The 12,358-nt window shown below is 56.8% G+C and overlaps 3 protein-coding genes across 8 annotated transcripts; 2 read left to right on the forward strand and 1 right to left on the reverse strand.

Moving 5' to 3' along the window:
- Window positions 1-335: 335 nt before the first annotated feature.
- Window positions 336-5,516, reverse strand: CUTC (cutC copper transporter). 5 transcript variants are annotated; one of them, XM_072871563.1, is made up of 9 exons: window positions 5,440-5,516; window positions 5,053-5,124; window positions 4,907-4,966; window positions 4,391-4,600; window positions 3,064-3,099; window positions 2,519-2,652; window positions 1,881-1,908; window positions 1,365-1,470; window positions 336-774 (listed from the first exon to the last, which is right to left on the reverse strand). In XM_072871563.1, exons 2-9 carry the CDS (start codon window positions 5,120-5,122, stop codon window positions 663-665), a joined length of 756 nt encoding a protein of 251 aa, XP_072727664.1. In that variant the 5' UTR covers window positions 5,123-5,124; window positions 5,440-5,516; the 3' UTR covers window positions 336-662. The 5 variants fall into 5 exon arrangements, with proteins under 5 accessions (XP_072727664.1, XP_072727666.1, XP_072727665.1 ...); XM_072871565.1 differs by lacking the exon at window positions 4,907-4,966 and having other exon boundaries at window positions 5,440-5,497; XM_072871566.1 differs by lacking the exon at window positions 5,440-5,516 and having other exon boundaries at window positions 663-800; window positions 5,053-5,221.
- Window positions 5,324-10,022, forward strand: COX15 (cytochrome c oxidase assembly homolog COX15). Its single transcript, XM_072871562.1, has 8 exons — window positions 5,324-5,808; window positions 6,326-6,448; window positions 6,688-6,874; window positions 7,173-7,340; window positions 7,859-7,940; window positions 8,270-8,424; window positions 9,327-9,440; window positions 9,717-10,022. Exons 1-8 carry the CDS (start codon window positions 5,498-5,500, stop codon window positions 9,846-9,848), a joined length of 1,272 nt encoding a protein of 423 aa, XP_072727663.1. The 5' UTR covers window positions 5,324-5,497; the 3' UTR covers window positions 9,849-10,022.
- Window positions 9,931-12,061, forward strand: ATP6V0E2 (ATPase H+ transporting V0 subunit e2). 2 transcript variants are annotated; one of them, XM_072871569.1, is made up of 4 exons: window positions 9,931-10,064; window positions 10,506-10,553; window positions 10,784-10,933; window positions 11,212-12,061. In XM_072871569.1, exons 1-3 carry the CDS (start codon window positions 9,943-9,945, stop codon window positions 10,875-10,877), a joined length of 264 nt encoding a protein of 87 aa, XP_072727670.1. In that variant the 5' UTR covers window positions 9,931-9,942; the 3' UTR covers window positions 10,878-10,933; window positions 11,212-12,061. The 2 variants fall into 2 exon arrangements, with proteins under 2 accessions (XP_072727670.1, XP_072727671.1); XM_072871570.1 differs by lacking the exon at window positions 9,931-10,064 and adding an exon at window positions 10,170-10,422 and having other exon boundaries at window positions 11,212-12,059.
- Window positions 12,062-12,358: the final 297 nt, after the last annotated feature.

Genomic DNA, 12,358 nt, shown 5'->3' on the forward strand with positions numbered 1-12,358 from the left:
CACGGCCCACAACCCAGGATGCCTCACAACTACCTCACCTAACCAGTCAGGTGGTTAGAAGCTCCTTCCCATTAGAACTTAGCGTGTTCATCACCTCTACGTATCAATGTCCTTCTCTCTACCTAGCAGCTGCTGCGTTGCTAATCCCCAGCTATCCTACTGGCTGACCACAGCAGGCCTTGTTTTCCAGCTGTGGCTATGATGTTTCCCTCCCTGGCATTCTGGATGTGATTATATTCTCCTCTGGTGCAGCAGGGGCCTGATTAATTCAGGCTATGCAACACAGATCACAGTCTTACCTGTAAAATATAAATAAATTTTTAAAAAGCACAGCAAGAGGGGGGCAGCTGCAGTGTTTATTTGACAATCACATGCAGTGCTACACAATTCAGTCCCCCTACTTGCTCAGCTCCCTTCCTCCCAAATACTGCCAGACAGCTTGTTGCCGCAACATCTGGGAATGAGTCCTTTTATTTAAAATGGCCAACGTAAGTTTCCAGGCCAGGGACTGGTCATTCAGGGGAAGCCAAGGGAAGAGATGTCAGGCTTCATCACCTAGTTCACATCCTCTGCAGCCTGAGGACGGAAGCAGTACCCATCTGTCCATGTGGCAGGGAAGACCCTGGAGTCTCAGCGCTCTTGTCCCAGCATGGTGCTTTCCACTACAGAATGTTCTTTGCGATCGCGTTCAGGGTCCTCACTTTGGCCACATCTGCCACCTTTATGGAGTATTCAGGGGCAGAGAAGGACGCTCCCATGGCAACGTTCGGATTTCTGTCAGGAAAACCACTGGTTACTATCTGCAGGTGATACAGATGAGTAAGACACATTAAGAAAAACCCACTATCTCCCCTAGTCTCAGCAGTGGCCAGAAGAACCTGCTGGTGCCACCCAAACCAAAGATGAAACAGTAACAGAAAGAAGAATAATCCAAAGGCAAGAAACAACAGCATCAACAGAAACCCAGTGCAGACCTGTGGACAAATGTGAGCCATTCCTCACTCATTCCTCAGAGGCACATCCCACTGGCCTCCCAAAACCTACACGGTTGTTAAAGGTCTAAGGCAACTACACCAGAACCTGCCTTCCCGAGTGCAACACAAGTGCACTCACAAACCCTGGGGCAGCAGTAGCAGAAGAAACGCCCCAAGGATCCGGTTCTGCATGGAGGTTGTGTCCAGATGATGAGCACCGCCAGGTTCATACACTGCAGAATACAGAGCCAGGCATCACGATCCCAAACACAAGAGCATAATTAGCACCCAGGAAGCTGGTTGAAATTTATGCCTGTTCTACAAACTCATGTTCATATTAATCCAGCTTTTCTCTTGTACGGTTTTGCTAAAAAATAAATCATAAGTTACCTGAACTTCATCCCTGAGTCCCGGGCTGAGCGAGCAGAGCAGTGAAACTCAGAAGCAGTGGAGCCTTCCAGAATTCTCTGCAGGTTGCGCTCTGTGATGCCACCCCCTGGTGGGAAGAATCCCGATGTCACACACAGCACAGATGGCACTGTCCCAGACCTGACATCACCCTGGGACCTACCCATCTACACTGAAGGGAAGCGCCATCTACACTGAAGGGAAAAGACAGCCCTTGGGACAACCTTGAGACCCAGGCACGTGAAAAGAGGCGGGAGACGCCTTGGCTCATGTTCTCCCACAGACCTAGAGCCGTCCGCAAATCCTTCAGTGAGCAGCAGCTGCAGGGCTCTGCCATCCCCGGCTGGCTGTGTGGCCTTTACTTGCACCAGGGCAGGAGCTCCTCCTCCTGGGGACCTGGCTCAGAAAGCCAGATCAGACAGCGCATCCCAGGGCAAGAGGCTAGGAAGCAGAGGCTACGGGCTACAGGACCTGTTACAGATGACAAGAAACCATTACCTGGCACCACCACAATTCTGCCCTTCGCCTGAAAGAAGAATAATATGTTAGTGATATTGCTCAGCACTACATCCACACGTGCATTTGTGGGGCGGCAACGAAACCTTACATGCAGCGCCTTCCCTAAGCTCATGGATGTCACCATGGCTTATGATTCGTGCACTCTCCCCCATCTTTTTCTGTACTATTCATGTTTTAGAAGGAAAAGTGGAAAAGAATTTGCAGTTACAGCTAAGACAACCTGTCACCATTCTCACCATTCCCTCCTACTTCTCTATCCCACCTGGCTACCTCTCAGCTACATCTGTCGCATTTTCCTAACAGCAACTGTGAGACCCCAGCAGGGACCTCACTTTGCTGTTTACGTGGGCTAATCACATCAGCTGCTGAAACCAACTCTTACCGCCCTCCTCCCAGTCTGTGAGCAAGAACAACCCAACAAGTCTTTGCTGTCAGAGACTTCAGGGTCCAGCCCACGTGGACTTGGGAAAACAGATTAAGGCCAAGCCAGACAAGAGGGGCAAGTGGTCCGTGACAGAAGTTCCTTTACAGAAATAAGGGCTGCCATAAAGGAGGTGCCTCCAGGCAACGCGCAGGAAGCAGCCACGGTAACCCAGGGGAGCATAGGGAACACTTACCTGTTCCGCAAGCCTCTTAATTAAGGACAATCCTTCCAGCGCTGAGCTGTCACAGCCACTTGTCAACACCCGCTCAAAACCCAGAGAAATCAGGGTCTCCAATGCCACCAGAGGATCATGCACCATGTCGAAGGCTGAGAGACCAACACAACAGCTCAGAAATCACTCAGCTCATCGTGCTCAAGCCCTGTCCCCCAGACAGCTCAGGAGCCCAGGAGACAACGATAGGAAGGGTCCTTCTCACAGCTGGCCACCCCCATGGGGAGCCACAGCTCCTGACTATAATGTCCCCCTCGCAGCAGCGGCAGGGCCACCATGCTCAGCTCCTCAGACACCTCCTCTCCACACAGGGCAATGACACATCCCCCAAGCCTGGACCCTTCCCCTCCGGGGGGAACACCCCAGCCACAGCCTGCTCTTGCACAGCATACAGAGCTTTCCCCTCTCCAAAGAACAACCAAAGTGCATTAAGCTCAGCTCCCCCCCAGCCCCACCTTCCCCTGGCAGCAGGGTCCCTGCCAGGGCCACTGTCCCAGGCGACTCACCTCGGTGAAATGTGACTGGCAGGGGACGGCACACAGCTGCAATAAGAAGACATACGGTCAGTCAGGGCTGGCACAGAGAGTCCCTTGTGCTAGAACCAGAAAAGCATATGAGATGAAAGAGGGCAAAGGCTTCTCGGGCCACTCCTGGGCAGCTCAAAAGACTCCCAGTACTTGCTGGAAACAACATGGCTGCTCCTCTTTGGCCAGGCTCTTTGGTGGGGAGGAGTTGTTCTGCCCTCTGAGGAACAACAAACCTTTGTTTTTATGAGTGACACCAAAATCCCCCATCCCATCTGGATCATGCTGAACCCTCATTCCCACCAGAGATGTCTTTCTCTGCAGGAAGGAAGCAGGAAAGTTGTCTCAGCTACCTGGGGAAGGGACAGGACCAGTGCCCTTTGAAAGCAGGAGAGTTGATTTTTGTCATTTCTTTCACTACCTATAATTTCTGCTCTGTCTCAGACCACAGCAAATTTCACCAATGGGGCTCTATTTATTGGGCAGAGGTTATTTATTTCTATGAAAAGAAACCCAACTGCCTCCTGTCCTGGAAACTCTGGTTCCAGCAGAGCAGCTCACTGCTCTAGTGGAAGCAAATCCTGGCAAGACTCCTCTCTTCTGCTGCACTCCCTACAGCACATTCATGTTCATACAAGAACCTCAGCACCACATCACCAGGGAAAGGCTCAGCCCTCTTTAGCTTTGCCTGTAGCTCACAGAAAAGATGTGGAAGCAAATCCTCCTTCTCTCTATGTGTTAGGGGTCTGGACTAATAATTTCCCACTGCAGCTTCAGTAGCCTTTTACACATTTCCACCTCTGTCTCATTATCTTTCTCACTGGGTGTGTTAGAGGAAAAAATGAAGATGAGTTGCCAGCTACCCACAAGGCTAAAGTCGAGAAGAGACATATCCTAGACACCTGTAGCAGGGATGGAGGCAAAAGAACAAAGGGCAAAGAAAACAAGGAAGGGAGAGAATCCAACAGTTTAATACTCTGACGCCCCCAAAGCAGCTCCCCTAAGCCTCTCTCCTTCCTAGACCCTGCTTCTACGTCCCAGGTGGCCTCAAAGTCTGTGTGAACTGCTTGGGGCAGTGGTCCTTGATCTGCAAGGCTTCTTACCTCTTTAATGTCTCACAGGTATGACAATACATGAAACTGGAGAAGGTGGAGAGACACGGCGAGACCACAGACAAGACATGCAGACCAAAGCACCCTGCAGTTCTTTCTACAGCATCGGACGGAGCAGCACCGAACTCCCGCCCCCAGCCACAGCACAGACACCGCACGGAGCTCAGCCCAGCACTTCTGACTGGAGACACTCTCACCCAGCAACGCCGTGCAGAGCTCTGTATCGATGCGCCCGTCCTCAGTGAGGGCCCCGAACACCAGCCCGTCAGCCCCATGCAGCTTGGCAAGGCGGATATCGGCCTTCATCACTTCCACCTCCCGGTCCGAGTAGAGGAAATCTCCGCCGCGGGGTCGGATCATGACGAACACGGGGACCCTCACGCACTGCTTCACCACCTGCAGCAGTCCTGCGGGGCGGGAGAGCGGCAGCTCCGCACCCCGCTACGGCAGCTCCGCCACCGGGGCAGGCGAGGCGGGACAGCGGGGAGGGGTACGCAGGGCGTGGGGGGAGCCACGCTGGCGGGAAGGGGACGCAGGAAGAGGGGAAGGGGACGCAGGAAGAGGGGAAGGGGAAGGGGACGCAGGAAGAGGGGAAGGGGAAGGCAGGCGCTCCGGAGGGGGGCGCTGGGCACGGCTGCTCCCCCGGGAGGGAGAGCCGGCTCGGGGAGGGGGAGGACCCGGGCCGCCGCGGGGCGGGGGCGGGCGAGGCTCACCCATGCTCGGGGTGGTCCCTCCTTCCACGAGGCCCGCGCACAGCTCGATCCGGCCGGCCCCTGGGGGAAGGCACGTCAGAACCGGCCCCGCCGGGGCCCGCCGCGCTGCCGCTGCCGCTCCCGCCCCCGAGGCCCCCGGGCCTTACCTCCGCGCTCCGCGTTGACGGCGGACTCCACCGAGTCCACGCACACCTCCATGAGGAAGCCATCGTCCATACCTGGGGGGGGAGCGGCGCCGTCAGCCCCACCCGCCCCATGGCGGCCGCCCGGCTCCGCACCGCCGCCGGCCGCGGCCCCGCCCCCGCCCCACTTCCGCCACAGGCCCCGCCCCCTCGCTCCCGCTTCCGGCCTCGCCCCCTCGCGGCCCTGGCCCGCGCCGCCCGCGGGCGCGAGGGCGGGCGCGGGAGGGTGGAGGGGCGGGGGGGGGGGGAGAGCCGGCGCGCCTCTCTCGCGCGCGGCGGCGGAAGCCCCGCCCCCGGCGTCGCGGCCCCGCCCCCGCCTGGGCCCCGCCCCCGCCTCGCACGCGCCCTCACCTGCGCTGGCGGCGCGCGGGGGTCGCTGCTGGCTCTCGGTCACGTGCCGGGGATTGTCATGGTGACGCCCAGGTGTGTCCGGAAGTGCTCGCCTTGCTTCCGGCGGCGCGCGCCACTTCCGGGGTCACTCAGGATGCTGCGTGCGGCTCGCTGCGGTGTCCGGCTTCTGCTGCCCGCGCGGGGCGGACCGGCCCCGGCCCCGGCCCCGGCCCCGGCGACCCCCGCCTGTCTCCCTACCCAGCGGTGCCTTCAGTGGCGGCTCCTGCAACAGGCGCCCCAGCCCGCCGCCACCCCGCCCGCCGTGGGGCGATGGCTCCTGGTCTGCAGCGGCGCCGTGGCCGGTGCCGTGGTGCTGGGCGGCGTCACCAGGTGAGCGCGGCACCTCCTGCCCCGCTGGCACCGGTTCGCGCCCCGCGACTGTGTCCGCTCTGGGGCCGTTGGAGGGGTTCAGAGTTGAGGCCGTGTGGAGGCAGCGGTCCCCGCCGCCCCCCGGTCCCCGCCGCCCGTGACCCACTTAGGCTGTCCCTGCGGCCCGCAGCTGTTTCCCGCGCCAGGGACCCGCCCTGCCCGCGCCTGTGAGAGCCCCTCTCGTGTCTTCCCTCCCTGGTTGCAAAGCAACATCGTGGGGTAGGGCTGAGAGTACCAGAGAGACACTGTCTGCAGTGCGTTCCGCAGTGCGTTGATGCCAACTGGGAATAACTTTCTCTCACACGTTTTCAGTAATTTTAGGTCTGTTGATCACTCACAGACTCCCTGATCTCCATCCTATTTCTGACTGTCAGTTTAAGGGTTGCCTAGTGCAGCCAAGAGCTCTTGTTTCAGTTCAGTAGAGCTGCATGCTGTCAGGGAGTGAATTGTGCCCGCTGGTGTCTCTGTCTGCTCCCAGGCTGACAGAATCGGGCCTTTCTATGGTTGACTGGCACCTGGTGAAAGAGATGAAACCCCCAAGAACACAGCAGGAGTGGGAAGCCGAATTCCAGAAGTACCAGCAGTTCCCGGAGTTTAAAATGTGAGTGCGCAAAAGCGGAAGGAGGGTGGGCTGGGAGCATCCCTCTTACGACTGAGAGACACAAGGAACTCTTGCAAGAAGGGAAATGTTTCCTAACATCACTGGGAAGGCACACAAAGTCTGTCTGATGGTCGCTCCTTCGCTGTCACTTCCTTTCTCTGAGGATGGTGATCCCTTGTCATGGGAACTACGACTGCCACATCACATTGAGCGGTTCTTTGTTTTATTGTCTTTAACAGCCTGAATCATGACATGACGCTGACGGAGTTCAAGTTCATTTGGTACATGGAGTATTCACACCGTATGTGGGGCCGTGTTGTGGGTTTGGCCTACATTCTGCCTGCTGCCTACTTCTGGCGAAAGGGCTGGCTCAGCCGCCCCATGAAGGGCTGTGTTCTTGCACTCTGCGGGCTGGTGTGCTTCCAGGTGAGCGAGCTCTGTAGCCACAGGGATTAGTGGCAGCATCTCCCGTGAATATCTTCTGATCGAGTGTAGTTGAGACAGTGGGATTTGTGAAAGCTTCAGGGGGTGTCAGCGCTGGTAGCTGGTTGAAGGTGAAGGAAACAAGTTGCTTTGCCCCTAATGTTTATCTGGTCTTGGCAGTCGCTGCTGCCCTGTCTGTGCTGAGACGGACAAGAAGGGTTGTTCCCTGACCCCTCTTTCTGAGGAAGGGCAGTGTAGCAGTGTAGGGGAGCTGGCTCTGACCCCTCTCTTCTTTTGCCAGGGACTGCTGGGATGGTACATGGTGAAGAGCGGGCTGGAAGAGAAGCCAGACTCTTACGACATTCCTCGGGTCAGTCAGTACCGTCTCGCAGCACATCTCGGCTCCGCGCTGGTTCTGTACTCTGCTAGCCTGTGGACGGGGCTGTCTTTGCTGCTTCCACAACACAAGGTACGGAGTGCTGTGTCAGGATTCAAAAGCACAGGGTCGTGTCAACTCGGAGGGATGGGAGTGTGATATGAAGTGTGAGGAAAGGGTGTGAAGGGTGATGGTGCTTCCGTTTTAGTCTCTGTTCCTGACTCTGATCTAATACTGCGTTACAAAATACCCCATCTGTAAACTTCTCGGTTATGGGATGCTTCCTTTGACTCATGCTGTTCTGCTCAAAAGTGATTAGCCTCAGAGTTCGTGCAAGCTTAGGGAGGGGTGTGCCTGGCCAGGCTAAATGGTTTGTGACAGTAACTGCCCAGTGGCCACTTCAGTTTCTGCACAGGGTTGGCCTCAATTAGTTGTGGTTTTGAGGAACCACTGAAGTGTGACTGTGCTGCATGGTGGTCTCTAGATTCCTCCTGTAAAATACAGGCCAACCCCTTGGCCCATATATGCAGTGAAGGGTTTTCTTACCTGCTGCAAACAGCACTGGAAATGCTTTGCCTTGATTATTTTCTTTTTTTTTTTTTATTTTACAGTTACCCGAGACCCATCAGCTCCTCCGCCTGAGACAATTTGCTCATGGCACTACAGCTCTCATTTTTCTTACCGCTCTTTCAGGTAAGAGTGTTTCTTACTGCTGTCCCATCTGTGGCTCATTACTCTCTGCCTTGTTTTTCTTCTGGTCTGGCAGGGACTGTGGGCAACTCCCATCATGTTTTCTGGGAAAACTTTATTGCTGTCAGGGAGCTGACAGTTGAGAACCTCCCTTGCTGGTCTTTCCTGAGCAGGTAGAGATGCACCTTCCAGCCTGCCTGTTGCTGTGTGATCTCTGTATATGTTTCTGAAAGAAATTCAGGATCAAGCTGAGCTCTTGAGTCAGAGCTGTGCAACCTGGAGTGCCACCTGTGCCTACTCTGGTAGTCTCATTTTCTGCTCTGGAATTGCAGGTGCCTTTGTGGCAGGGCTGGATGCTGGCCTTGTGTACAATTCCTTCCCCAAAATGGGGGAGCGCTGGATCCCGGATGATCTCCTTGCCTTCTCCCCTGTGCTGAGAAATATCTTTGAGAATCCTACAACCGTACAGTTTGATCACAGGATCTTGGTAAGTGCTGTCTTCCTGCTATGTCTGTGCTGCTTCTCAGTTGCCTCCTACAGCGAAGCTGTCCTCTTTGGGCTGTGGTTCTGTCAGCTTGAGTGATATCCAGGGTGTCCAAAGGTCCTGAGAGCATGTTGCCAGTTTGCTTCTGCAGAAAGAGGAAGTTTAGCATTCTTATTTATTTTCAGTGTGGTCTCCTTCCTTAAGGACGTCTTCCTCCAGCACAAGTTACAGACTTTGTTTCTTTGTGTCTCCTCTTCCATAACACGAACTTGCAGACCAGGGTAGCCCTCGCTACTGAAATGTTTGGGAAAGTTGTGTGAAATAAAACTTGGAAATCCCGATACTGAATGCTTCCTTTGGCATTTCTGAACTTGCTTTACACCAGTAGCACCCTGTGAAAATAGCTAGCTAGAGCAATCCAGATATTAAATACCACTGCCAGCACTGCTGTGGACTAAGCCATCACTAAAACTAAAAAGAAAGATGACGTGACTTAGGAGAGGACCTGGAGTGACCTGTATAGCAAGGTTATGCTGGTGAACTACAGCTGAGTGGTGAAAATGCGATCAATTTTCCAGATGACAGCTTCCCCCTTCAGTTGACAAGGTGACAGATGGGGAGAAGGCAGAAATAATTCCTAATGACTTGAAGAAATGAGGAAAAGCTATTGGAAAGTAAAGCATTAATTTTGAGAAAAATGGAACTCTATAGCTAGTTAAATTTCAGGGTTGTTATCCTGGTGGGCATGGGAGCTCCGGGATTTGGTCATGGCCATTAACATGTTTCCACAGTTAAATACTGCTCACAGAATTTCTTTTACTGCTTGGAAGGCGCAGGCAAAGGCCACTGCACCCATTTCCTTTGAACTTTTATTGAAGGGTGGTTGTTTCCCTTCCCTTCTGTAGGGAATCGCCTCAGTCACAGCTGTCACAGCACTGTACCTCTTCTCGCGGAAGATCCCACTCCCTCGCAGGACCAGGATGGCAGCGACGTCCTTATTGGCTGTGGCTTGCATGCAGGTAATGTCTCCCCCCCCAGCTTTTATTTTTTTTTTCCCCTCCCTCTAGTTCTTTGTAGCATGCTCACAAGACAGAGCTGTCCCCAGCTTGGATCTGTACTGGCCCCAAGAGCCTGGAGCTGAGGTGGAGCTGCCTCACCGTGCTTGCACACACAGTCTGAGTTTGAGGGTGGGAAGTCTGGCTGGGCCATGGGCTTTTCTACATCACACTTTGTGTTGGGGATGTGTATCAATGCTGCATCCACAGCTGCTCTTACCCCGTCTCCCTTCTTGGCAGGTGGGCCTGGGCATCAGCACCCTGCTGCTGTATGTCCCCACGCCTCTGGCCGCCACACACCAGTCAGGCTCCCTGGCGCTGCTCAGCGTGGCACTCTGGCTCATGAGCGAGCTCCGGCGGGTCCCCAAGTAACCCGCCGGAGGAAGAGCCCTCCCGGGGGAGCTGCGCCGCTGGGCCCGGAGGCAGCAGAGACCGCCCCCCTCCACCCCGGCTGCACGGCAGGGGGATGTGTGCCCAGCCGGGCTGTGCGCAGGGAGGAGGCGGCGGGTGTGAGCGCGAATTTTGTAACATAAAGGAGTATTTACGGAGCGGCTGGTGTCTGGCTGGGTGCCTCCTTTCCGGAGCGAGGTGAGTAGGGATGCGGGGAGCGCCTGCAGCGAGCGGGGGCCCGAGCCGCGCTGCCGCGGCAGGGAGGGGAGGGCGGGCTCCCTTTGGCGCCCCCTGTCGTCAGCCCGCCGAACGCCCGGCCTCGCGTCTCCGCCAATGGGAGGCGGCGGTGGTGCCAGCGCGCCGCGCTCCGCCCGCGGATTGGCCGCCGCGAGCGGCAGTGGGCAGAGCGGCATCCGGTGCGGCGGCCATCCGTCTGTCGGTGCGGAGCGGCCATGACGGCGCACAGCTTCGCGCTGCCGCTCGTCCTCTTCTCCGCCTTCTGGGGCCTCGTGGGCATCGCCGCCCCCTGGTTCGTGCCCAAGGGGCCGAACCGCGGGTGAGTGAGGGCCTCGGAGGGATAGCGGGGGCGGGGGGGGTCCGGGACCGGGCCTCCCCGTCCTAACGCCGGTGTCTCCGCAGGGTGATCATCACGATGCTGGTCACCACCGCCGTGTGCTGCTACCTCTTGTGAGTACTGCGGACCGGGCCCTGATACCGCCCACCTCCCCCATCCTCCGTGTGGCTTCACCAGGCCCGGTGGCTGCTGCCCAGCCTCCTGCCCGTGGATGAATGGGACAGCCCCGGGCTGCGGCCTGCTTCCCTCCCGGGCACTTCACCCCCCGGGGCAGCAGCGTCCCGGGATCCTGGTCCCTGCCCCCATGCTACTGGGGCTGACGGCAGATGGGGTCCCTTTGCAGCTGGCTCATCGCCATCCTGGCCCAGGCCAACCCCCTCTTCGGGCCACAGCTGAAGAACGAGACCATCTGGTATGTGCGCTTCCTCTGGGAGTGAGCAGTTCCCGGGAGCCAGCACCTGAACAGAGACCCCCCCACACCAAAATTGTTACCGTGAGTGGGCAGAGGACTGGCGTGGCAGGGATGTCCCTGCTTGCCTGCCTGTCTGTGGCTGGGGAGGGAGCTGCAGCCTGGCCCTTGCTGGGAGGGAGATGCTTTGACTTCTGTGCATTGTGGCTGTGGTGAGCTGGTGTCAGCATGGGGCTGCTGGCTCTGCGCTGGGCCTGAGCAAAGCCAGCACTTCCCCCTGAGCCTGTGGTTCTCTAGATTTGTGGGGGCTCCCTCGTGGGTGCACTTTGGTGCTAACTTTTCCTTCTTTCTCCCTCCCCCAGCTCTTGCTGCTGTTCCAGCCTCTACCCTCCCATACCAGGCAGCCCCCAGAGGTGCTGGGACAGAGGCTGGACCCGCTGCCCCAGCGCGCCCTGAGCACTGCAACCTGGACCAATGATGGCTGGGCCCCTGAGCATGGCAGGCAGCACCCCTGCCTGGGACGAGGGCCTGGTAAGCCTGGCCCTGGGAGCAGCCACGCTACCAGGAAGAGATCCCCTCAGCTGGCCGAGCACTGCAGTCACTGACACTGAGCACCGTCCTGAGAGAGATCTGTGCGTAGTGCCAGCGGATCCTGTCCCTGCAGTGCTCGCCCTGTTCCTTCCAGTGCGCTCAGCCCTAGCCCCCCAAGTGAAACCCCTGCTCGTAGCCCAAGCTCCCCAACTAGTTACCATATCCCTGGTCATTTCAGGCACTGTCTGCCCTTCTGCCTGAGAAGGCAGGAGCCCGTAGCATCCTCTGTTATATCGTCAGTCCCCTGTGGTGAGGGTGGTCCTTGCTAAGACAGATTCTGGCTGTGGGTGTGAGAAGGGAGGGCTGACCCTGGAGGAGCATGCAGACCCCCTTGGGTGTGATGAGGGAGGTGCTGGGATGCAGGGCAGGGGGTTCTGCTGCTTGGCAGCCTGCTGGAGGGGATTAAAGGGGTGCTGTGTCTCCTCTCACCTTAGTGAGGGTGCTGCAGTAGTGTCTAGGTACCACCACCCCCCCAACCTGTGTCCATGTTCTGAGAAGAACTGAGTGTTGTGTTTTAGGTTTCCCCTTATTTATCAGATAATTTATCTGTATTTATTTATTTGTCTGTGTTTTGTTAAATTTGCATTGTGGAAATAAATCCTTTTTCTAGTCTAGTGAGGCAGAGACACTTGCTGCTTTGAGGCTGAGGAACAGTCTTGGCTTTATTCAGACTTCTTCCCTTCCCCCTAACCCTGCTCTTGCACCATGAGAGTAAGGCTGGGATCCTCAGCTGTTGAGCAGGAGGTTGGCAGCATACTGGTGCATGGGAAGTTTTATCCTTGATGCCACCTGTGCACTTGTCCTGTGGGACCAGGGTCACAAGCAGGCAACAGCATGTGCTAGAGGGAGAATTGGGTACCTGCCCAGCCTCTCTGGTGGTAGGCAGATGTGCTGGAGCCATCCCCATGGCTGTGCAGC

This window comes from Ciconia boyciana, chromosome 8 (assembly GCF_034638445.1).
Source record: "Ciconia boyciana chromosome 8, ASM3463844v1, whole genome shotgun sequence".
Classification (NCBI taxonomy): domain Eukaryota; kingdom Metazoa; phylum Chordata; class Aves; order Ciconiiformes; family Ciconiidae; genus Ciconia; species Ciconia boyciana.

Bases quoted from the DNA above. Each gene is read 5' to 3' on its own strand.
- ATP6V0E2 (XM_072871569.1), top strand. From the start codon at position 9,943: ATGTGTGCCCAGCCGGGCTGTGCGCAGGGAGGAGGCGGCGGGTGTGAG. The intron at 10,065-10,505 runs GTGAGTAGGGAT...GTGTCTCCGCAG, and splicing joins TGCCTCCTTTCCGGAGCGAG to GGTGATCATCACGATGCTGG. The intron at 10,554-10,783 runs GTGAGTACTGCG...GTCCCTTTGCAG, and splicing joins GCCGTGTGCTGCTACCTCTT to CTGGCTCATCGCCATCCTGG.
- CUTC (XM_072871563.1), bottom strand. From the start codon at position 5,122: ATGGACGATGGCTTCCTCATGGAGGTGTGCGTGGACTCGGTGGAGTCC. The intron at 2,653-3,063 runs GTGAGTCGCCTG...TTGGTCTCTCAG, and splicing joins GCCAGTCACATTTCACCGAG to CCTTCGACATGGTGCATGAT. The intron at 1,909-2,518 runs GTAAGTGTTCCC...TTCTTCTTTCAG, and splicing joins TTAAGAGGCTTGCGGAACAG to GCGAAGGGCAGAATTGTGGT.
- COX15 (XM_072871562.1), top strand. From the start codon at position 5,498: ATGGTGACGCCCAGGTGTGTCCGGAAGTGCTCGCCTTGCTTCCGGCGG. The intron at 7,341-7,858 runs GTACGGAGTGCT...TTTATTTTACAG, and splicing joins TGCTGCTTCCACAACACAAG to TTACCCGAGACCCATCAGCT. The intron at 7,941-8,269 runs GTAAGAGTGTTT...CTGGAATTGCAG, and splicing joins TTTTCTTACCGCTCTTTCAG to GTGCCTTTGTGGCAGGGCTG.